The 23,059-nt window shown below is 35.3% G+C and overlaps 1 protein-coding gene across 2 annotated transcripts; it reads right to left on the bottom strand.

Annotated features, from left to right (window-relative positions):
- Nucleotides 1-14,405: 14,405 nt before the first annotated feature.
- LOC104608980 (putative galacturonosyltransferase 15) lies at nucleotides 14,406-18,904 on the bottom strand. 2 transcript variants are annotated; one of them, XM_010275111.3, is made up of 7 exons: nucleotides 18,765-18,904; nucleotides 18,201-18,679; nucleotides 17,962-18,020; nucleotides 17,293-17,484; nucleotides 15,570-16,160; nucleotides 15,158-15,478; nucleotides 14,406-14,899 (listed from the first exon to the last, which is right to left on the bottom strand). In XM_010275111.3, the coding sequence occupies exons 2-7, from the start codon at nucleotides 18,424-18,426 to the stop codon at nucleotides 14,615-14,617; spliced, it is 1,674 nt and encodes a 557-aa protein (XP_010273413.1). In that variant the 5' UTR covers nucleotides 18,427-18,679; nucleotides 18,765-18,904; the 3' UTR covers nucleotides 14,406-14,614. The 2 variants fall into 2 exon arrangements, with proteins under 2 accessions (XP_010273413.1, XP_010273414.1); XM_010275112.3 differs by lacking the exon at nucleotides 18,765-18,904 and having other exon boundaries at nucleotides 17,962-18,017.
- Nucleotides 18,905-23,059: the final 4,155 nt, after the last annotated feature.

Raw genomic sequence — 23,059 nt, 5'->3', positions numbered from 1 at the left:
AAGATCACTATCTAATTTAGCTGTTAGATAAAGAAGCAGAAGAAAATTTTGAAGATAAGATACATAGAAATGGGTGGGTTTAGCAAGGGATCTTTTCACGTCTAGCAGGATTCTCTGCCACTTGGGAATAATTTCTCTTATCAGTTGATTCAGTTCTCATTAAAACAGCACCACCAGGAATAGAAACTTAGACATAAAATCACTAGTTTCTAATATAATAATTAGAAGTTTAACAATAAAGTGGAGGAGGAAATGGTCTAATGATAAGATTTAGGTTGGTTAATTTTAACAAATTCTCTTGGGTTTTGTCCCACCCTAAACCCAATGAAAGATCTTGTTGAAAGACTGAAATTAGATATGGGTGTCCATGACTCGTCCTCTTCCTGTATGGATCATGCATGAGAAGAGTACTCGGGGGACTGCTATATGGCCTGCATCCATTTGCATAAGTTAATGGTATGTTATAGATGATCATGGATGATTTGCATGAGTTAATAGTATCTGTGCCTAATGTGTGTTTACCATTATTTGGGTCTTGAGTCATGGCACTTGCATTGTTGCATGGTGTCATCTTTTCTCTGAGATACTTGCATCAATTTGAATGTTGGTGCTTCTGCATGTACATGGCCGTTGATTTTTCTTGTTTACCTACTTTGGTGAAAGGTCTTGACTCGTATTTGAATATAAAAACCAAAGATTAGAATTATCAGTTAGCAGCAATGAATCAGGCTTAGCAAGTTAGCACTTGAATACTAAATGGAATACATAACAGTATATAGCAAATTAGTAGCAATGAATCAGGCTCAGCATGGAAGCATTATTCCCAAGTGCTGTCGATTATCAGAATCATTCAAAAACAAAGAAATACTAAATGGAATATATAACAGTATAATGTTCAATAGTTTAAAATCTTATTATTCCCGATATTTTAAATTGGGTTTCAATGGTCAGAAGAATGTTTTATTTTTTTATTTTACTACTGAAATAAATTTAATTAATTAGAAGATTGACTGATATAAGAGGGAGACCTCCCTATCTGGTCTTCAAAATGATTCGATTGTACCATTGAGCTACAATATGAGCCAATATATTCAATTTTCTGTATGGATAAACAAAAGACATCCGACCATGAGTTCTAGCAATTGCCTTCGCATCTAGGAATAAATGCTTCCATCTTCAAGGTACCAATTCCGAATACTGTTCATATGCATAATTATTGATAAACAATGACCTTGAATCAAGATTTGCATATTCGATATGAGCTTTGCTGCCTCAACAGTAAACAAGCTTGCATCTCTAGTGTTTTGCAATCCAGAGCTTCCATTGGACATGACCTTAATTGAAGAAAACCTTTGCTATTATTTAACAACATACATTCAGCAAGACCCTTCTCCTATTTTAATTTTGAAAGCAATATCATCAAATATAGGGTTACCTACACTACTTCGAAGAGAATAGTGTTTTATCTACAGATATGCAGTGATACGTGAACTTGGAAATCAGTAGATGTTGATTAGTCAATTTCCTAAAACTTCAAGATACGTACTTTAAGAAATTTTCCTTTCTTCTTTTGACACATGATACAGAGTCTCCAATATTCACCTCCACTAATTATATTAAATCAGATGTCAAAGTAGGAAACCTTACTCCTGAAGAATATAGTTCTTGATTCTTGAACTTCATTCAAGATGGGGTAACATGTGCTTATTCATTTGTGGTGAAGTTCTATGGTTCACTTTTTTGCTTTATTTTATTTTATTTTATATATATATTTTTTTATTTTAGGTTTGAAGAGGATTGAAAAGAGTTACAGAAAGGAGTGGTCAAGAGGGTCTGATAGAGGGTTTTAAGGTAGGTAGAGATGGACTCTCACCTCTCACCTACAGTATGCAGACAATACCCTAACTGTTTTGACCTGCTCAACCTAAACAATCAAACCGCTGACCTGGAAACCGGTGGCCAGAGTGATTCTGTTTCCAGGTCAGTTTTAAAAACCTTGATTTAGAGCCATAGCACATGCATGTAGAGGGTGGAGAACCAATGCCTCTGTAACTCAGCATTTTTTCTCTCTAAGAAGATAATTCATTGACAAGCAAAAGGAAACTTGCACATAGGAACGAAACAGACCAAATACAAAGAACTACAATTTTCAATGGTACGCCCATCCCAGATGACTTCTCAATTTGATCGATACATCCAGTTATCCTGTGTAGCTCATTTTTTTAGGATGATATCTGTAGTTCAAATTGATAAGGAAGAACTGTCATATATATAGTGCCCGCTAAACAGAAATTGCCATTCCTCTTGTTTAATTTGGATTTGTTTTGAAGATGTTCTGATAGCTCTTTATACAATATACACTACACCAAATCTTGTCAGTGATCTGTTCTTTCTGATCACATATATTAGTTAGTATTCTTATTTCCTAATCTTCAAGTCTGTCAAATGTGAAATACAAATACCTACTTAATAGCAATTACCATTCTTATTGTGAGAATGCAGTTGAAGGACTTGCATTTGGGAATAGTGTGTACTGGATTTAGAAATTACTAGATACTTATTAATTAGAATAAAACAAGACCATGAAAGTTCAAAGAACAATTTGCATAAATAAAAAAAGAAAAAACAATTCTTTCATAACCTTTTTTAGTTGTCTATAATAATAAATATATTCTAAGATTATTTGTGGGGATAATGTTCTTGAATAATGTCACATATCAGAAGAGGTCAAGAAGGGTAAACCTGAAATGAAAATCTAGAGCATCCACTCTTGAAAAGAATATCCTCCAGAGCTTTCTTTGCATCTGCACGTTTTTGACGTGTTGCATATCTCACATAGTTCTGATTCTAGGTATGTTGCGTCAGAGAATCTCAAAGAACCAGTAATTGGGAAAATTGTTCAGTTGTAAGCATTTAAAAGATTTGATGAAATATGATGCAAAATTTAAGTCATTAGAAATAGAAGATCAAAATGCATTTTCCATTACTATTAGATAGAAGAATGATTATTCATAGGAAAAATGGATTATGTATTTATATAGGCTTCTTATATGGATGCATATATGTACAATACTTCAAACATACATTTCCTAAAGTATGCCTATCTCCACCTGCAATGCAGGTAGGGATGATCATGTGCTAGGCTGGGCTGGGTTATTACAAAGCAGTAAATCCATATAAATTAATAAAATTATATTTAAAAAAATTAAAATTTAAATATAAGTATGTATTTGAAAATACAAAAATATATAATTTATTTTACCTATTTTAATATATTAGTATATACTATAAATATATTTATACAATACATATATTATAAATATTATATAATATGTATTATACTATTTATATTAACCTTCTGGGCTGGATTGGGCAATGCTGACCTGGCAGAAATGATCAAACCTTAAATGGAGGTAACAAAATAAACTGATGCAAAGAAAGAGGTAACATCAGTAGGCCAACATATATGCAAACACATGTTTCACAAGTTTCACTTTTAAGACATTAGACTACTAAGAAAGACTGGGAAAAAATAAAGAAAAGATCATCAATTTTTTACTGGAACACAACAAACAAGGGAATAGAATTCTTGAGAATTGCAAAATCAGATAGACTCTGGCTTAGGCTGAAAGAGGTTCTTGGTCATATTGAATAGGCTTTGCATGCATACAAGTAATTCAGGTAAAACCTAGTACAATCTTTCCCAGTAACTGGATGCAAACTCAAACAAATCCTTGAGATCAATTATTTTAAAACATGGAGGCAAAATGCAAGATGTCCTACCATCCTAAGGCATGAGATCTAAGCCTCCCAGGCAAGGAATTTTTAATTAATAGATAATTAAAAATGAGATAAAATAAATAAATAATTAAATATCCAAAAAATAGGAAAATTTATGAGAAATTAGAAAGTTTCATATTTGCAATTTCTAATAATATTACCATCACATCTAAATATAGAATTGAAGCATTCGTATGCAGCTAACTTTTCCCCACATCAAGTGGTCTAGCCTTGTCTTCCAACATCTTTTTCCACCAGGAAATAAAATCCCCATTATTTTGAGGGGGACTTAAAACCATATCTACACACAGAATGGGCAATTGGGATAGATTAATTTGAACACCCCTGTTAACTAAGTTCAATTTTGCAGGTATCTAAAATCAAAAACCAAAGAAATACTTTTATTTTTTCTGGACATCATAAGCCCTAGGGTTTCTTTAGTTGTTTTATTAGATCATCATTTTGCACTACTTAGTAGTACTAATAATATTTATATTGAAATTTCTTATCAAGAGCAAGTGGGCGGCTCCTGAAAAAAAAAAGAAAAACAAAAAACAAAAAGAAAAATAGAAGCTTGTGTTTGGGGGCTTATGCAACGAGAGCTCATGCAAATAATATTTATACTGAAATTTCTTTTTAGGAGCAAGTGCAAAATAAAATTATTTTGTGCAATACAAATAATATTTATACTAAAAAAAAAGAAAAACAAAAAACTTATCAAGCAAGTGGGCAGCTCTAGCTCCTCCAATCAACAATAGGTTGGAAAGAACAGTTCTAGTGGCGATGTAGATAACAAGTTCTTCAAGAACTGTTACCACAAGAATGCCCAAATGTGAGACAGATTCGATTTGGCAATGACAAAAATAGGTTCTTATCTAGAACCCAAAGAAGCAAAATGGTACCTAACAGAGAAAGAAAATAAAAAAAATAGAGAAACAAAAAATACCTAAACTAAAAATGCCTAAATGTGACGGATTCGATTTTGAGAGGAGATTAATAGTTGAATCAGCAATGAGAAGCTTCTTCGATAGAGATTGTTCACTAGTGTGATGGGAGACTTCGACTCTGAGAGAGTTGAATCGGCAGAGAGAAGCTAAGGTGCGGCTTTAAGAACGAGAATGTGCAGTTGAGTTCTTCCTTGTTCCAAACCAAAAATGAGCGGGTAGGGAGAAAAGGTATGCGGGATGAAGAAACTTGCATCCCTGCCTTTTTTCTTTCCTTTGATTATTACATTTTTCATTTGCATTCTCAACCATTGATTTTAATTCAAATCAATGGTTCAAATAAAATGATATATCTTAAAAGTCTAAAATCACATTAGTGGCGCTTAAAAGTGTTTTTAATGGCACGTTCATAAAAGCCACTTAAAACAAAGATATAGTGGCATTTTATACATGCATTTGATGGCAATTTAAAATCAGCCGCTAAAAATATATATTTACTGGCGATTTTTCTACATATATAATGGCAATTCTTAAAATCGCCACTAAAACTAACATTTAGTGGCACTTAAATAGATGCTACTATAGAAAATGCCTCTAAATAATGATTTTCCTGTAGTGTAATGGTATACAACTTTGTGTGCATAAGTCTCTTTTCAATATAGAGGTGGAATGTGATAATCAACTCTCTTGGTGAACATCATGCAAGGTGATATTGCTGCTCCTTGGTATGTCTATTACACACACAACAAAATAAAAGAAATCCTAGCTAGTCTCAATATTGAGTTTCATCATGCTTTTAGCGAAGCTAACTGAATTGCCAAGTGACTTGCTAATAAGGGAGTGGATAAAGGTTCTATGACTATCTACAATTATCTTTCTGACTTAACAGACCACGTGAGAACTTTGATTGTTCAAGATAATCAAGGTCTAACTATTCCAAGAATTTGTTTTTGTAATGAAGCTTAAATTCCCTTTTATTATTTGTTTTATTCCTCTCGTAAGGGGGATTGAGGTTGTGAGGGAGTGTTTGTATCTAGTTGGGTTATGGGCAAGGTGGGCTATGCCCTCCCCTATTCTTTTTTACCTTCCTTTTGATAATAGTTAATAAAATTTAAGGTGGTTGCACAGCTGCCCCTCCAAAAAAAAAGGAGAGATAGAGATAATTTAGGAGAAAGTGGGGGATAGTTAGTTTCCTAATAAAACAGAGAGGAAAAAAGGAGATAAGCCATGTTAGGTGGCAACTCCTAGTGCTTCTAGAGGGAACCTTGCACCCCATCTAGAATTGCTCCCTTTGGGTAATGAAGCAAGGAGAGGATTGCTAACATGGCAAGCTCTACTTTAGGATATATATATACATTGATACATACATACTAGCGGGGAACCGTGCAATGCACAAGAAATCTGAAAGGTTTAATAATTTTATTTACTATTAATTAATATTAAATTAATAATCAAAGTTTGTTTTTAATTAATTAAAAGTGTTTAAAGTTATTGTTAATATTTAAAATTTTAAAAATTGTATTTTTCATTTAATGTTGATTTACAAAAAATAATTATTGTTAATTTAATATGAGTAAATATTTTTAATAAATTTAATTTAATTAATAATTTGTAGTAATTTTAATCATTGTTATTATTTTTAAATAAAACTTTGATTAACTTTAAATAAATAAAAATAATTACAAAAGCTAATTTTTTTATTAATTTTACTAATAATTAACAATCATATAGGAATGACAATGGCATGGGTTTAGGGCGAGGTAGCCCATCCCTATCCCTGTCCCATAGTCAAGACACTCTACTCCAACCCTGCCTCGTCCCCAATGTCAGGTGGGTTCAGGGCAAGGCAACCACTCCCCAATGTTAGGCAAGTTTAGGGGTAAGGCACCCCACTCCTCACCAAGGATGGGGAATCCTCGAATTTCCCCGCTTCGTCCCCAGTATTGGGCAGGTTCAAGTAGAGGTGTAAATCGGGTCATGCTAAGACGGCATGACACGACCCGCATGTGGTCGGGCTCAAGATTATAAAAGTATACTAAAAATAAGACATTTTGTGTACAGATTGGGCTTCAAACTCGAGCTCGAGCTTCGGGTTTTATATAAGTGTTGGGCTTGGGCTCAAGATCTAGTTCCGATGGTCGGGTCGGGCTCAAGCTCGAGCTTGCACATTTTCTGTTGATAAAGAGGCCCATGTTAATTATAAAACTATGACTTTTTATAAATTAAAAATTTTATTTAATTCTAGTCTAATATAAAAAATATATGACATTTTTATATATATTATTATTAAATTTGTTATCTAAATATTATATAATAATATTTACCATATATGCATATAATTTCCAAGTTGAACTTATTAGGGATTATTTAGCTTGGACCTTATCCGCTAAAGCCATCATTGGACTCCAAAAGTTTGATACTCAATTAGACTTCACATCTGATTATCTGTGATAATGTGTAAGCATAGTGCATATCTTAGCTAGACCTAGCTCAAAAGAAAATAGTTGCTTGAGGTTGAAAATTTATAGATCTAATAGTTGCTTAAGTTATAAATACTTTGTTATTTTTTTAATTATTAAAATATTGTTAGCTATTAAAATATTGTAATGATTAAATTACTATATATATTTAAAACACAATAATTTATGGAAGCTATCATATTTTTAGAAATATTGCTAATTTCTTGGTTAAAACTAATTAAATGTAATTTTCTGGTAATTAAATATAACTTTTTGGTAATTAAATGTAATTTTCTACTACTTATAGCTTAAATTATAATTATTATTAATTATAGTTTAAAAATAATTATTGTTAATTATATTACTCAGTATTTTTTATTTTTTTAATTGATACTCAATTAAAATGCATTATTTTTTTCATTATTATTGAGTATTTTAGTAATAAAATATAATTAATTTATTTTTTAATTACTTTTAGTATTTTAATTAAGCTATAGGTTTTTTAGAATTTTTGGATTTTTACTTAATTTTTGGTATTTTTTCATTATTATTTAGTAATTTTTGCATATGAGTATTTTTCAATAATTTTAAGTATTTTTATATTTATATTTATATTTTTATTTTTAGTATAAAACTATCAATTAATATTTTATATTTAAATTTCTTATTGTTAATTAATTGTTGGTATGTTTTCATTATTATTCAGTAATTTTTGCAATAAAATATTGTTAAGAAAATGGGTTCTGCATTTTAAATTTTCATTAATTTTTATCATTTTTAATGAGTTCATTATGCACAATAAAGGTCTCAACTCATAAGTTATCTAATAATATTATTAAAATTTTAAAACTATAAATTAATATTTTTATATTTAGATTTCTTATTTTTATTAGCGTTTATTAAGTTTGATTTTTAAGTGGAATCAAAACACATTTATAATATTTACTAAGTTTTGTTAATATTTATTTTTAGTAAAAATTTAGTAGATTTTTAAATTAATAATTTTTTTGATTGTTTAACATCAACCTTCTCTCTCTCTCTCTCTCTCTCTCTCTCTCTCTTAAATGTCTTTTTTAAATGTAATAATAACATGCATTAAAATAAGAGGTCTTGAAAACCCAAAGTTCTCTCTCTAATAGTGCACAACTTTATTAATCTAATCAAGATAAGCAATGATTACTGTTTTATATTTTTAAAATAAAAGAAAATAAAGATGCAAAAAATGGAAAAAATATATAGATAGATAGATTTCTAGATATATAGATGGATAAATTATAAGGACCCCTGTATTATGGGATCAGTGACAAAGAACCCCTGAACTTTGGCCATTAGATAAAGACCCGATAGATAGATTCCATTATGGAGATGGAATTGTCTATGAGTAGATGATGACCCTCATTCACCATCCAATCTGCTGCTTGGTTACCTTCTCTATGCACGTGGCAGTAGCTTTTCAAACAGTTGAACTCTCTCTTGATTCTGATGCATTCCTCATATGTGATGTGACACCTCTTGAAGCCCTCATTGAACCTGAGACTCAGTTTGTAAGGAATATAAATACAAATATATACTGTGCAATACATAAAATATAATATAAAATACAAGATTTTGTACTCTATAATTTTGTATTTATACTCCTTCCAAACATAGCCTGTCAATCTTTTATCGTAACCATGGAGTCCCCCTCGATCAGAACCTGATTGTAACCAAAGTCGATCTTTGGCCATTTTATGGGCTTCCAAACAGGCTCTCATTTCAATTACTATGATCGACGTTCTTCTAATTGGGCCTGCTAGAATTTTTAGGCATGCACAGTCCTTATTATCCTTTCTTCAGGCATAGAAGGGTTCCACTTGACTCATAATACTTTATCCCTCCTCTCTGTTGATAACAATCCTTGGCTTATTTGTATTCTCTCCCACTTTCCAAGGCTTTTTTTTTTTTTTATTGATTTTTGGGGGTCTATAGAATTTATCTTTTATCTTTGAAGATTTTTTAGGGGTGCAAATTCTCACTTTTCTTGTTTATTAGCTCCTCCCACCATCTAAGAATCGAGCATTCTGGCTTCAGACTAGGAATTGGAAGCCGATCCTCAATTATGGCCCAAACTTGAGTGGGCATTTGGCATGCAATGAATAAATGGTTTATGTCCTCTTTTTCACCACAGATCTGATAGTCCGGATCACATCTAAAACCCGTTATCCATTGCTAGGAGCTTGGTCTTTAGATAGGAGCCAAAGAAATATTTTTATTTTAGCTAGGCATATGATACGATTAATTTTTCTACTAATTCGTTTGTGAATTTTCATTAGTTTCTCCTTCTGCATTAAGAGTAGCATAAGCTGATTTAACTGAAAATTCTCCTTTGGGATTATAACTCCCACACTACTACTTCATCCTCTATCTTCTGAAGGTAGTAGTATTTTTCACATATTTTATATAATTATTAAAAATAGATTTATGCATAATTATTGGATAATCCATAAAATTATAATTTTTATTTTTATTACATAATTTCATCATTAATTTTATAAAATATAAAATTATTATTAATGGGTGTGCTTTGTTGGAGATAAAGTTTCTTAAAACAATTCCTTTTTTTTTTATATAGAAAAGTGGAGGAGAGAAGAGGGGAAATGGAGTGGGACTATAGTAAAGGGGATAGTGGTATCACGTGGCTAGACATGACAAAAGCAATTCTTTCTTTATCTATTGGTTGTTTCTAAAAATGACATGGAATAAAACAAAATAAAAAATTGAGAGAGAAAGAGATTGACTTGAACCACAACTCTTTAGCAGGAAAATGGGGAATAGTAGTCTGGAATCGGAATTGGAACAGGTTGTTCCAATTCCAACTATTTGGTTGGGTGGAATCCATTCCTACTGGAATGGCATTCCCCCATTTGAGGGAATGGTCATTCCCTCCCTCTCCCTTGGGAATGAAATTCCATTCCAGCTTAGTCTAATTCCTATCTAAACCAAAATGACTATGGGAATAGACTATTCTGATTCCAATTCCAATGGGATTTTGATTCTAATTCGAAATCTGATTCCAACTACGAACCAAACGGACCCTATATCTATATCTATACTACTATTAAATGTAGGAATGAGCATGTGAATTTTTTCTTGACTAAAATACCCCTATTCTTGAATTTGATTTCTCTGTAATTGTAAGGATAGAAAATGTAATTTGAAGTATTATTTTCATCATTTAATTCCCTCTCATTAAGTCTTATTTAAGGCAGGTCAAGGAGTAGATTGCACAAAAAATGGGCATAAAACTCATGAAGCCTAATGATAAATATTTGGGCAGGCAACTATTCTCCTTTTGCTTTAAAACAGCAGATTGGAAATATGAGGTGGACAAAGTGAAAAACAAGCTATAAAGGCTAGAAGTCACATACACTATCACAAGCGGGGTGTATAGTATTGATAAAAACTACCCTTGAGACTACCCCATTATTACCTAAGGCTATCCGTGATGAAATCAACAATCTGTGCAATAAATTTTGGTGGGGTGATCCATATAAATATGTTAAGATGAAATGTGTACGTAAGAAGGCTTGAGGATGAGGGAAATGGAATCTAATAGTATATTTTGCATTTTTTCTTTGAAATTACAAGAATGCCACTCTCTACCAACTCTCTCTCTTTTGTTTTTTTTTTCTTTCAAATTACAAGAATGCCACTCTCCCCTATCAACCCTCTCTCTCTCTCTTGCTTTTTTTTCTTTCAAATTATAAGAATGCCACTCTATCTCCTACCAACTCTCTCTCTCTCTCCTTATAAATTACAAGAATGCCACTCTCTCTCCAACTGAGGGAAACCTCAGCTTGACATCTCAACTACTATGAGACCTGCAATCAAAGGTAGTTGAGTTCGAGCCAAACCAAGCTCGAACTTTTGAACTCAAGCTCAAGTCCCTAATTCGAATCGAGCTCGAACTAGACGACACCTCAACAACTAAGGGAGACATCGGCTCGACATCCCGGTCACTGAGGGAGATCTCGACTCAGCACATTGACAATTGAGGGAGACCTTAGCTTGGCACCTTGTCAACTAAGGGAGACCTTAGTTCGACACCTCGCTTGCTAGGGAAACCTCAACTCGACACTTCAATAGCTAAGGGAGACCTCGGCTCGAAACCTCAGCTCGAAACCTCGGCTTTTTGAGAGACCTGTAATCAAAGGTAGCCAAGCTCGAACTTCCAAGCTTTTGACTCGAGCCGATCTCGAGTTTGAGCTCAAGTCTCTAATTCGAATCGAACTCGAGCCTAATAGTTAATGAGCGAGCCCCTACAACACAAGGCCCCCTCTACTAGTACAAAAAGTAAAAAGAAACCACATCTAAAAGCTTGGGCCACCTTTCTAAAGCCAAAAGAAAATGGGGGCCTAAGTCTAGTAAATCTGGGCAGAATTGAAGAAACAAAGCCCTAGTTACAAAACTTTGTTGGCGTTTTTGCACCTAGCATGAGGCATTGTGGGTGAAGGTAATCTCAGCTAAATACCTTTCTAATGGAAGCAACTTTTGGACAGTGGAGAGGAAAAGCTATTGCGGTAACCACCATATTTACTCTCCATCAATTCCTCTTCCTTATAGCACATCTTTAGAAGTGGAGGCAATGGCTTTCTTCCTTGGGATCAAATTTGCTGTCGAATTTCACTTTAATCCGGTTATTATTGAAGGCAATGGCTTTACAAGTAACAAATCTTTTGTTGGTGGAATCTTTAACTCCACCGTGGCGCATTCATACAGTGATTGCAAATTGTAGGAGTCTTTTGACAAGCCTTTCGTTCATCTCAATCAACCATGCTAAGCAAATGACAAATCAAGTGGCTCACACTTTGGCTCTATTTGCTATGACTCCTTCTCGTATCTGTACCCGGACTTCATTGTTAATGCTCTAACTGCTGATTTTTCAACGAGATGAACGTTTTTGTGCTTTAGCACTTTCAAAAAATGTCTTATTTAAGGCATTAACTCCCATTTTCTCATATTAAATCCTATATTTAAGATATTTGTTCTCCCCAATAAATCATAATAATTAGATTTATATTCAAAAATTATAATAATAAAATCCCATGTTTTCTAAATCTACCAATATCCCTTATTTTTGAAAGTTACCAAATGGTTTTTCCGTTTCAGTCAAATTGGTCAACTCATGATGTCTTAGCTAAATAATTAAACTTCAAAATTGAAATAAATACAAAAAATTATAGAAAATATTTGTCACATCTTTAACATTTTATATTAATCATATTAAAGAAAAATAAATGTGATAAACAAGAGTAGTTTTATTGATGATGAAAATGAAGTGCAAAATTTAAAACTGATATAAAATGAAATTGTATTTGGTGGTGGGTCAATAGTTCAACCTTATGGGTCAAATGTATCAATCCTTTGTGTCATAAATAATGAACTTTAAAAAATAAGAAACATAAATTGAAAAGAATGTAAAAACTAAGTAGAAAACATTGGACATATATACAAAAATGTTTAATAAAAAATAAATTTTATACAAATAAAAATATAAAAATTATAAAAAAAATTGGATACATATTATTGCTATCATCATCATCTAAAATTATCAGATCAAAGCACACACACATTTAATGGTGTTTTAAGAAAAGATGCACAAGTGAAGCTGCTTTTAACATTTAACAAAAAAAAAAAAAAAGTGAAGCTGCTTTTAACAATTGACCCTACTTCTCATTGGTCCCCAAAGGAACCAAGTTGACATCTTGGATTATGATAAGGATGACCATTTTCAACCTAGCCAGGGCTCAAGCCCGCATTAGAGCTACAAATTTCAAGGCCTGGCCTGGGCACACAACACAGGCTTGTTTAAATTATTTATACATATTCATATATGTTGTTTTATGTTATACTTTATATTATATATATAAATGTTATAAAATGGCATTTATAATGCATATTATATATGATATTTTATATTACAAAATGTATGAAATAATTTTTTTACACATTATATGACATATAATGCAAAATATTATATGATTCAATATTTTATACATAAAATTGGTAGGCCCATAATCAGGCCTCACCCTAGGCTATAGCCCTTATGACAGATGCTAAACCTTGCCCGCCCATGATCACCCTTAATTCTAAGTAAGGGAAGCAATTCATTGTTTCAAGATCTCTCAAAGGTCTCTTCAACTCTAACTCTCAATTCTCAAACCAACTTATGGTGGCTCAAATGATTGGATCTCTCACGTGTTGTTCCCAAAGACCTAGGATTAGGAGCATCAATGGACCCGCTTTGGATTGGACTGCGTCCAAACTAAAATCAATTTAGACAGATTGAACAGACCAACAAGACATATTGAATTGGACCAATTTAAACTCAATGGTCTAAAGTATTTATTGGATTGGATTGAACCTGGTCATTCATAATGAATTTATATCGGATTGTGTTGGATTGAGCCAATATCTGGTCCATTGATAAGAGATCGGAATATAAGTGACAATGGACCAAAATATTAACTGGATTGGATTCGACCTGGTCCATTTGTCACACTGAACTGGACCGGATTGTACCAAATCCAGTCCAATTGGCACCCATACTTGGGATAAAATCTCGCTGCAAGGTTTGGGGGTTAAGGGGATGGGGGAAGCCCAAAAACAGAAATCCCAGTCCCATCAAAGGTTACCATTTCAGCAATTGGTTGTTCTTAGGGACGGAGCTAGGGGGAGGCCTTGGCGGAGCAACCCCTCCCCCTCATCCCCCCTCTCCCCACCTACCCACCCATATATCCTGCCTCCGCCCCTGGTTGTTGTTTTGGCCATGTGTGGCTTGGTGGCAGCTTTTTGTGATCATGTTTCTAAAAACCGGGTTTGAGGAGATCCGTTTTGTGCATATATATTTATAGAGGGGCTGATTTTTTTGCCAAGTACTGTGATACTGAATAGGAGTAGTTTGTTTTTGGCTCCTTGAGGCCTTCCCACCCGAGTTAGTCCGCCATTCGGGCTTGTTGATTCAAATTCTCGGAGGGTAGCTATGGGTCCTCCAAATGTTCTTTTTTTTTTTTTTTCTTTTATGAATAAAGACTTCCCCACCAATTGTCCTCCCAAAAGATTTACTGAGATCATACAAAAACTTTACTAACAAGTCCCAAAGAGAACTTCAGGCTCTGTTTGTTTGCAGTGTAATTTTCATTTGCACCAGTGTAAATGCATGGGGGTGCAAATGAGCTGAGTATAAATTCTAATTTACTTCTATAATTAATCCTTGGTACGTAAATATAGTATCTACCATATAATACATACAGTATGAGCAAAAATAAACTCTCATCACCAAAGGTACATTTGAGCAGAGACTGAATGCAAAACCTTCTTCCCTCTGATCATATTGCACCTCCGGCTTTGCTCAATATACACATGTAAGAAAGGAGGAGAGCTTTGCTCTCTTCACTCTATAATTTTACAGTCTCTTATGAAGTCACTAGAAAAATTAAGGTATATATTCCACAGATTCCGCAGCTCTGGTGATCCTATATCCAGCCACGGTTTTGCAGGGCCACTGAAGTGTATGACAGAAGCATCCTCCAACATTCTCAATCCGACTTCAAATGGTTGCTGACCCAATCCAGCCATGTGCCATGAAGGGTCAATCGGGTGCACATGGCCTTGGAAAGCAACTAAGGCAGGTGGAAGCGCTCCTGGACGCCAAAGTGTGAAGCCCGAATCGAGGTTCTGTCCAGTGATACAAAACAAATTAACACAGAGGTAATGCATACATGTTTTAGAGTTGCAGAGTAAATTAACTTCTGAGACGACTCCACAGACATGAATGATGTTATTGTTTTGCAGGTTTGGTCATTGATATTAAGCAAATCAGTCTTATTGCTACAAGGAACAAATTAAAGCATGCTAATCATGGACATGGACAGTTTCATTTCACAAACTGATGATTAAACCGAGCCATGAGTAGTTCCTCAATCCATTACTTACAAGTTTAAGCCAGTGGTGGTATTTTTCTGTGATGCTGGTCCCCCTCCATGCTTGGAGATCAAACACATTCATGCCATACAACCATGCGCAATGATCATATTCGAACTCTGAATATATCAATGGATTTGAGAAATTCAAGAAATCCCCATATCTCCTTCCTGGAGAACAGTGGTTTCTCTCACTTTCTCCCTCTCCACTTGACGAGTTAACAACTGCACCAATAACTCTCCCGTTGAGGTCCAGTTCCCACAAAGGTGATAAATCACGTTGTACTACAACGTCGTCATCCAAGAATATTATCTTCTTAAGCTCTGGAAACAGCTGAAGACAATGGGATTCAAAGTTCCATCAATCACTAATTGTAAATGCACAAGTAACGAAGAAAAAAAAGTGAATAAGTATTATTGTTCACCTCGGGAAGATAAATCCTCAGATGATTCAAGAGGGAAAAGCTGCTGGGTCTCGAGGCATCTAATCTTCTGGTCAATTCTCCTTCCTCAAACTCCTTGCGTCTTCCTTCTCTTAGGCTGTTATAATAGTAACGGCTCCAAGTTGAGCGATGTATCTCCAACATCTCTTCTACTCCAACATTTACTTCATGAGGCCAGTCGAACTGGTGCAACCCTTTGACCTCAATCACTGCTGGAGCTACAGGATTGAGTGCAAACCACGCATGCATTGGTGCGTAAGTCTTCTTATCAGTGACCAAGTGAAACACAAATTTTTCTGGATGGGCCGAGTTTTTGATAGCCGAGGATACGGCAACAGAGGCAGCCAGAATGTTGTCAGTTAGGAGAACAATGTGTAAGTATGAATAGTCAGCAAGACAAGACACCAACTCTGGTGGTGGCAGTGGAGCTCGGGCCAAAGCATTAATAGAGTATTCTTCAGCAAGCTTTAGGCACAGGCAATGAATGCTTCTGGGGATCCCATATGAAGCAAAATGCCAGTAAATCAATTCCTCATGTCTGGCTAGTTGGACCTTGCGCTCCATTTTCATCAGCTGCAGTACAGGACTAACAAGGTTGGTGTTTGATAATATGAGAAAGGAAAGGAACGTGCAATTAAAGATAGTAGTTACTATATTGCACAACGCGACACTGTCAAAGCATCAGTGCCGCACTAAAGGAATATAAAACATGTAAAAGAAGCAAATATATGCATCACAAGGTAGACAACATCCGATAGATGGATGGGATCACCTAGAGAATCAATCTTTCTGTCTGTCTTGTGTAATTTATAAGAAGGCTCACCTTCATATGGTGTACTAGCAATTGCCACGGGCCTTAGTTATAATAAGACCAAAGAGTATTCACTCTCCCCCCCACTAAGCACCATTAATGATCAACTCCCCTCGGTCTATCCAAAAACGAGTGATACTTTGTTGACCCCGACATGGCAATCAATCTCTCCAACCATGGTGGCCCACCGATTGGCTTAAAGGGCCTTAATTGTATGTTGGATGTCACGATGTAAGCCAGCTATCATGCTTACAAGTTAGACCGAACCAACCCTCAATTAATTAATCAAACCAAAAGCCATACCAATTGAAGCGATGTAGTAAATCAATCTGCCTTTTGGGTTGTCACATCAAATGACAAGCAAGTAATTAAAGGAATGAGCAACGAATGGCATATAGACTCTACAGAATTCTCTCCCCTCTATACCATCATTGACCACATGAGTGTAGATTAGTAATTCAACAAACGGATTTATTGTTTCTGATAAAGTAAAAAATAAATGGTTAGCTATCATTTGTGCAGAAGATGATGCCTAAAATGGGACCAAAATTAACGCACCTAGGGAAGGGTAGGGAAACGGACAGCGACCCAACCTCAGGCTCAACTATCTCTGTAAATAAAAACAAAAGACAGGATAAGAGAGAAAGAGATGGGGCCGGGCACTTCTTGCACATGCCTCTCTCATGCAAATCCAATTATTTCATCAACAATACAAGCCCACCCACTAGCGCTCCTTTTCTTTCCAGATGCCAAGTTGGCCTGATGACAATTTCTGTGAATCTAGATCAATTCTAAAAACCTAAAACCCTAACTATGGTCTATGGATTATACAAACAAGACAAAGCATGGTAGCAAATCAAAACAAGAGCAAAGAAGTGTCACAGTACTACTGACCATGAGCTTGGTTTTGAAGGCAAAGCCCTTGATGTCTGGTCTTTTTGACGTCATTTCCATCACCAGCTCGTTGAATGATACAGACCCACCTTGCATCCCTGCTCCTCCTCCTCCTCCTCCTCCTCCTGCTCCTCCTCTTTCTCCCTCATCTCTTGCTTCAATCAACGCTGTCAACAGCTCTTCCCTGAGCTCCTGTACATCACATGAAAAAAAACCCCACGTTACTTCAACGGTTCCTCTTATCCTGTAAAGAGGACAAGTTTTTCAGTAACGTCTATTCTCCAATCCAATCCGTGTCGACGTAAAGAAAATGAAGTTTTGGAGACCAAAATGTGTCAGAACTCAGAAAAGCTGTACTAGCATTTATTACGTTACGTCGAAAGTGCCAAATCGTCGGCAGATTAAAGTTAGTTTTATATTTCTTCTATCTATACGCCGATCGGCCGATGACCAGTCAAGTCCTACGAGGTTAGTGGTTACTATTATAATCCGCTTAGAAATTAGAACACAACTTGCCACGTGGCCTCTTCATAGTAACCAACCAAGAGCTTAGAGTTTGAAATCAGTCTCAAATTTCTAAAAGACTAAAACACCTTTGCTAAACCAGCTCACCAATTCAGGTGTTTGGAAGGATTTGATGGCATTTTAGTCATTAGAGAAGGAAATTACCGGTGAAGATTCTCTCCCGCCGAATAGCGTAGGTCCCAACCTCCACCTTATACAATCTGCTGCACCACCAGACATCAACGCCGAGGTTAAAAATTAAACCAAATTCTAGTAAACAGCCGAGCTTATGCAGCTCTCGGAGGTTGCACCATGTCCGTAGGGCGAAGAAATGCAAGAGTTGCAGAGCTCGTAGTTTAGTAGCACTGATCATGAAATTGAAAAGAGGGAAAGAATTAATTTACCGAGAGAAGAACAGAACGAGGTGGAATCCAGAGCAAGGAATGCAGTTCGGATGTAGAGAAAGGGTAAAATAACCCCCAGAAGTATCACCGTCGGTAAAACGGAACGGTAAGAAAATCGGCGCGTTGATCCTTTCACCTTCATCACTTCCCAGAAGCAGCCCCCTCCTGCTCCGCCTCCATTCGATATCGTCACTCTCTTCGTCCCCGTCGAAGCATGAAATTGCATCTTCTCCCTTCTATTCCTCTTATTTACTCTTCACTACCTAAACCTCTGCAGATCTCTCTAATTTCACCCAATCGAACAATCTCCTCCTCCTCCTTCTTCTTCCTCCTTTTCCCTTCTGATCTCTGGCTCAGTTTTCCGCTTCTTCTTCCTGTACAAGAATTTCATCTCCAGTTGGAATCTAGTTCCCAAAGCTCAATCCTTCAGACCTTCTCTCCATTAGTCCCTCCAGATTCCGCACTCAACATCTTCTACTCTGCAAATCCATTCACTTACTTCTCAGTCAACACTGCAAACCTAAACAAAAGAAAGAGAAGAACGAAGGATTTGAATTTACTTACTTGAAGCTGTTTCCGCCATTGCTTCGAATTGTCCGATTCAAGAAAGATTGCAGTCTTTTTAATTTGCGGAGAAATCAAATCCCGATTGGCGAATCCAAAGCAAAGTCTTTTTCCCGAAAGAAAAGTGGAACCCGAAACCATTGCCGCGTTCAAAGCCGCGGGGAGAAAAAGATTGAAGACGGCCATGATTATGTATTCTTTGATGCAGAAACCATGGTGACTACAATTGCCCCTGGTTGTCCCCCGAAATTACGACTCTGACCTAGTTTCTCACCGACAGTTCCCATTTGGTGACATCTGGAGACGAGCTTTCTAGCCTTTTAGACCCTAGCATGTTACTCTAATGTCAACTTCTATGATTTTTGGATCTTGACACGTGGCCCACATGCATGTGATACCGTGTCCCTGATCTCACCTTTCTCTGGGCCCACGTGTTCAAAAGAAATGACACCGTTACCCGACAAGGGGTACGTAGGTTGTAATCGTTTGCTGTTTATGGGAATTTGGGGATTGACGAATTGTGAGAGTTGTAAGTGGGCTTACGTGGAAGATGGACTTTTGAGGGCTTGGAGGCCCACCTTGGATTTTAGTAACGCGTTTGACCCGTACTTTCATGTAGGGACAGATAGGGTGGGGCCAGTTTGGGATGATCACGACCGTACAATCTAATTAAATTCTTCCAAAGTGGCCAACATGTATAAATATCAGGGGGAAATTATCATGATTGGATGGTACTTTTTTTGGACCGTTCAATCAATGAAGCCCACTCTGGAATTTCCCCGAGGCCCAAATCTAACTCAGCTACCAAATTGTTCAGGCATCGACTGGGTATTGGGTAACAACCAACAAACAAGGCTGTCAGAAATCAGAATCGGACCGGACATAAAACGGGTTTATACAGATTTAATCAATGGTTCAATTGTTCAGCCGATAACAATCATCAAAAGCTGGGTCCCCGGAAGTCCATCGGGTTGCTGGTTCATGATTAGTGCCTAGGTTATTTAGGCGGTGTTTGGGATTGATGTCGTTTTCTGGGAGCTGTTGTTTAGAAATTGTTATTGAGAAAATATTTTCTCATGTTTTCTATTTGGTATCATTGCTATTATTGATATATATATATATTTTTCAATGCCACATCAGCACATTATTAAACAACAGTAGAAAAAATGGAAAACAACAAAAAAATACATTTTTGAGACCACACCTTTCCCAATTTTTAAAAAAAATGGCTAATCAAACAACAAGCGTTTTCTTAGAAGATAGATTTATGATGTGAAACTGTTTTCTAAGGAAAGAGCATCAATCCCAAACACCTACTTAGACGATGTTGGTTGCATTTATGCATTGAAAATTGAGAGAAAACGACCTTGACATGAACTACAGCAATTGTTTATTGTGTTTTATTATACATAAATGTAATTAGGTGTCACTAGGTGTCACATAGACAAAAACAGACACACAACAATATGGAAATGTCAAGATGACGGTTCCTCTAAAAGTAAAGGTCCATTTGGTTTAGAGTCGAAATTATAATCAAAATTCTTTGAAATTAAAATTGGAATGATCTATTCTCATAATTTGTTTGATTCATACAAAAATTAAATCTGAATTAACTTAGAATAAGTTGGAATGAGATTTTATTCTCAAAGGAGGGGAGAGAATGATCATTCCCTCAAATCAAGGAATGAAATTGGAATAGGATTTCAATTCCGCCAACCAAACAGTTGAATTGGGAATTGATCATTCCGGCTCCGATTCCAAACCCTTATTCCCACAAAACTAATGAGCCCTAAGTTTCACATAAATCGAGATAAAAAAAATCTTTAAAAGTGATTTCCACATGACCTAAGATAAAAAAAAAAGTGCAAATCTTTTGTACTTAATCAGCCCATCAAATAAGATTATATTAAAGCATAAACATCAATATAGCAATTCTGTGTGTCAAACAAACAGAATCACAATACACATACAACAGTACGATACCAAACATCTAAATAAAGTCTATCTTTGTGTTCTCGCCAAACATCGACAAGAGGATGGGATTTAGTTCCTTAAAGCAAGACCAAACAAACTAGGTCCTATGATACTGGTAGAGAAAGGAGTTTTTATTTTTTTATTTTTTTATTTTTTGGGTTATTAGACCCAAATACCCGTATAAGGGTATTGTTTCATATGTTATACTTCAATTTTTAGTGTAAATTTTGTTTTCAATACCATATTTAGTTCATATTTCGAAGTATCAATATATACTGTGAATATGTAATTCAGAGTTTTCAACAATTGAAATACCTTTTTTATTTTTTTTTCCAGTTTGATAATTCAAAAATAGATATATTAGGAAGTAGGGGAGAGTCAATGGACCGGTTTTGGATTGGACCCCATCCAAACCAAAATCAATTTGGACGAATTGGACAGACCAAGAAGAGATATTGAATTGGACCAGTTCAAACTTAATGGTCCAAAGTATTTATTGGATTGGATTGAACCTGATCCATCCATAATGAATTTTATTGGATTGGATTGGATTGAACCAATATCTGGTCCATTGATAGAAGATAAGAATAAAAGTGTCAATGGATTAAGTTTGGGTTAGAATTAATCTAATTAAAACAAATTTGAATATATTGAATGCTCTAAACATTGAATTGGACCAGTTCAAAATGATCCAAAATAGTCATTGGATTGGACTGGACCTGGTCCATTTGTAATGGACTCACATTGGAGTGGATCAGATTGCATCAAATCCAGCAGTCCAATTGACACCCCTATTATACTTTAAACAATGATTTTCATCATATCCATAGTGAAAAAGATATGGGTTTAATTTATGTGAATAAGAACAAAACAAAACATGAATGATGTAGTAAAGAGAAGAATAAGAAAGGAAAGAACAGATCTTTCACAGTCACTTATTGATACTCATATCACATCATTGTTAACTTTTTAATAGAGGCATTAATAGGGTTGTATAGGTATAACTGCATTAGGGTTATTTTATTTTCTTTTTTGCTCTAACTGCTGCACTAATTGAAACTTGAGAGTCAAGGAAGAAAATTAATAAATTTTAGAAGTAGCAGTCATGGAGATCTTTAAGTCTTAACCCATCAAAGTGGCATGGCTGGGCCTGGGAGAGCTGTCACCTTTGAAGTTTGAAGTGGACTCTGTGCACTATTTTATATATTTCCCTTTGTTTTTATCTCTGCAATTATTGAGAGTCGAAATCAGTACACTGACATGAAGAGAAATCAAAACAGAGAAGATGATTTGCCTCCATTACATAACAAGACCAATCAGTGTAGTGAATTCATGCTGCAGAGGATTTAGAACAGGAGTCTTCTTGTGGAGCACTCTATGGTGACTATTATTTAAAGCACTCCAATGAAAAATATTGAACTTGCAGATGACTGCTTCATTTGTCTTCAAGTGCAAAATAATTCAATATATTTTCAAGTTCTATTCTGATAGCAGAAGAATTTCAGTGGTTGACTGCTCTTCCTTTTAGATTTCTTCATTCTCTCCAGGACTATTTCCAAGATTATTGTATCTTGACACAAATTTGGACAATCCAAATGGGGGGTTTTCTTCCATTCTCTTTGGCTGCCTTTCATACATGGCTGCTACACCAGGAGGACATATAGCCTCTGAACTCTTGCCTAGATTTAATAGTGATTGATTACTTAGCAGATATGGGATTTGCTTAGCCATCATAGCTGAATGAATTCCAATAGTTAACCTAAGAGAAAATTGTTCTGTTTCATACATGCATTGATTGCCATGTTTAATTAACTCATCAATAATGGCATTCGAATTCAATACATTTCAACATTCGGATTGAGGAGGCTGATGACCCAGGAGGCTTATTGATTAATCCTTTTGGCCAAGAATTTGATTAAGATAAGGAATTACCCAATTGATTAAGGTTCCGTTTAGTTTGTAGTCAGAATCGGAATCGGAATTGGAATGATCTATTCCCATAATCTGTTTGATTTAGACAGGAATGAGAATGAGAATTAAAATCATCAGGAATGAGATTTTATTTCCAATAAAGGGGCAGAGAGTGGCCATTCCCTCAAATGAAGAAATGCCATTCCAGAAAGAATGGGAATGGAATTCCGATTCCGTCCAACCAAACAGTTGGAATCAAAATAGACTATTCCGATTCTGATTCAAGACCCTTATTCCTACAAACCAAACGGACCCTAAATTTGGAGACAATCAACTCAAGAATGTTGGCCAATAAGTCATGAAAACTATCTTTACTTTTCTTCTTTATAACCCCTAGCTAGATTTATCAA

The sequence above is a fragment of the Nelumbo nucifera genome, chromosome 3 (assembly GCF_055504915.1).
Source record: "Nelumbo nucifera cultivar China Antique chromosome 3, China Antique-T2T, whole genome shotgun sequence".
NCBI lineage: Eukaryota > Viridiplantae > Streptophyta > Magnoliopsida > Proteales > Nelumbonaceae > Nelumbo > Nelumbo nucifera.
Note: the sequence above shows the minus strand (reverse complement) of the source record. Positions and strands in the feature narration are given on the sequence as shown.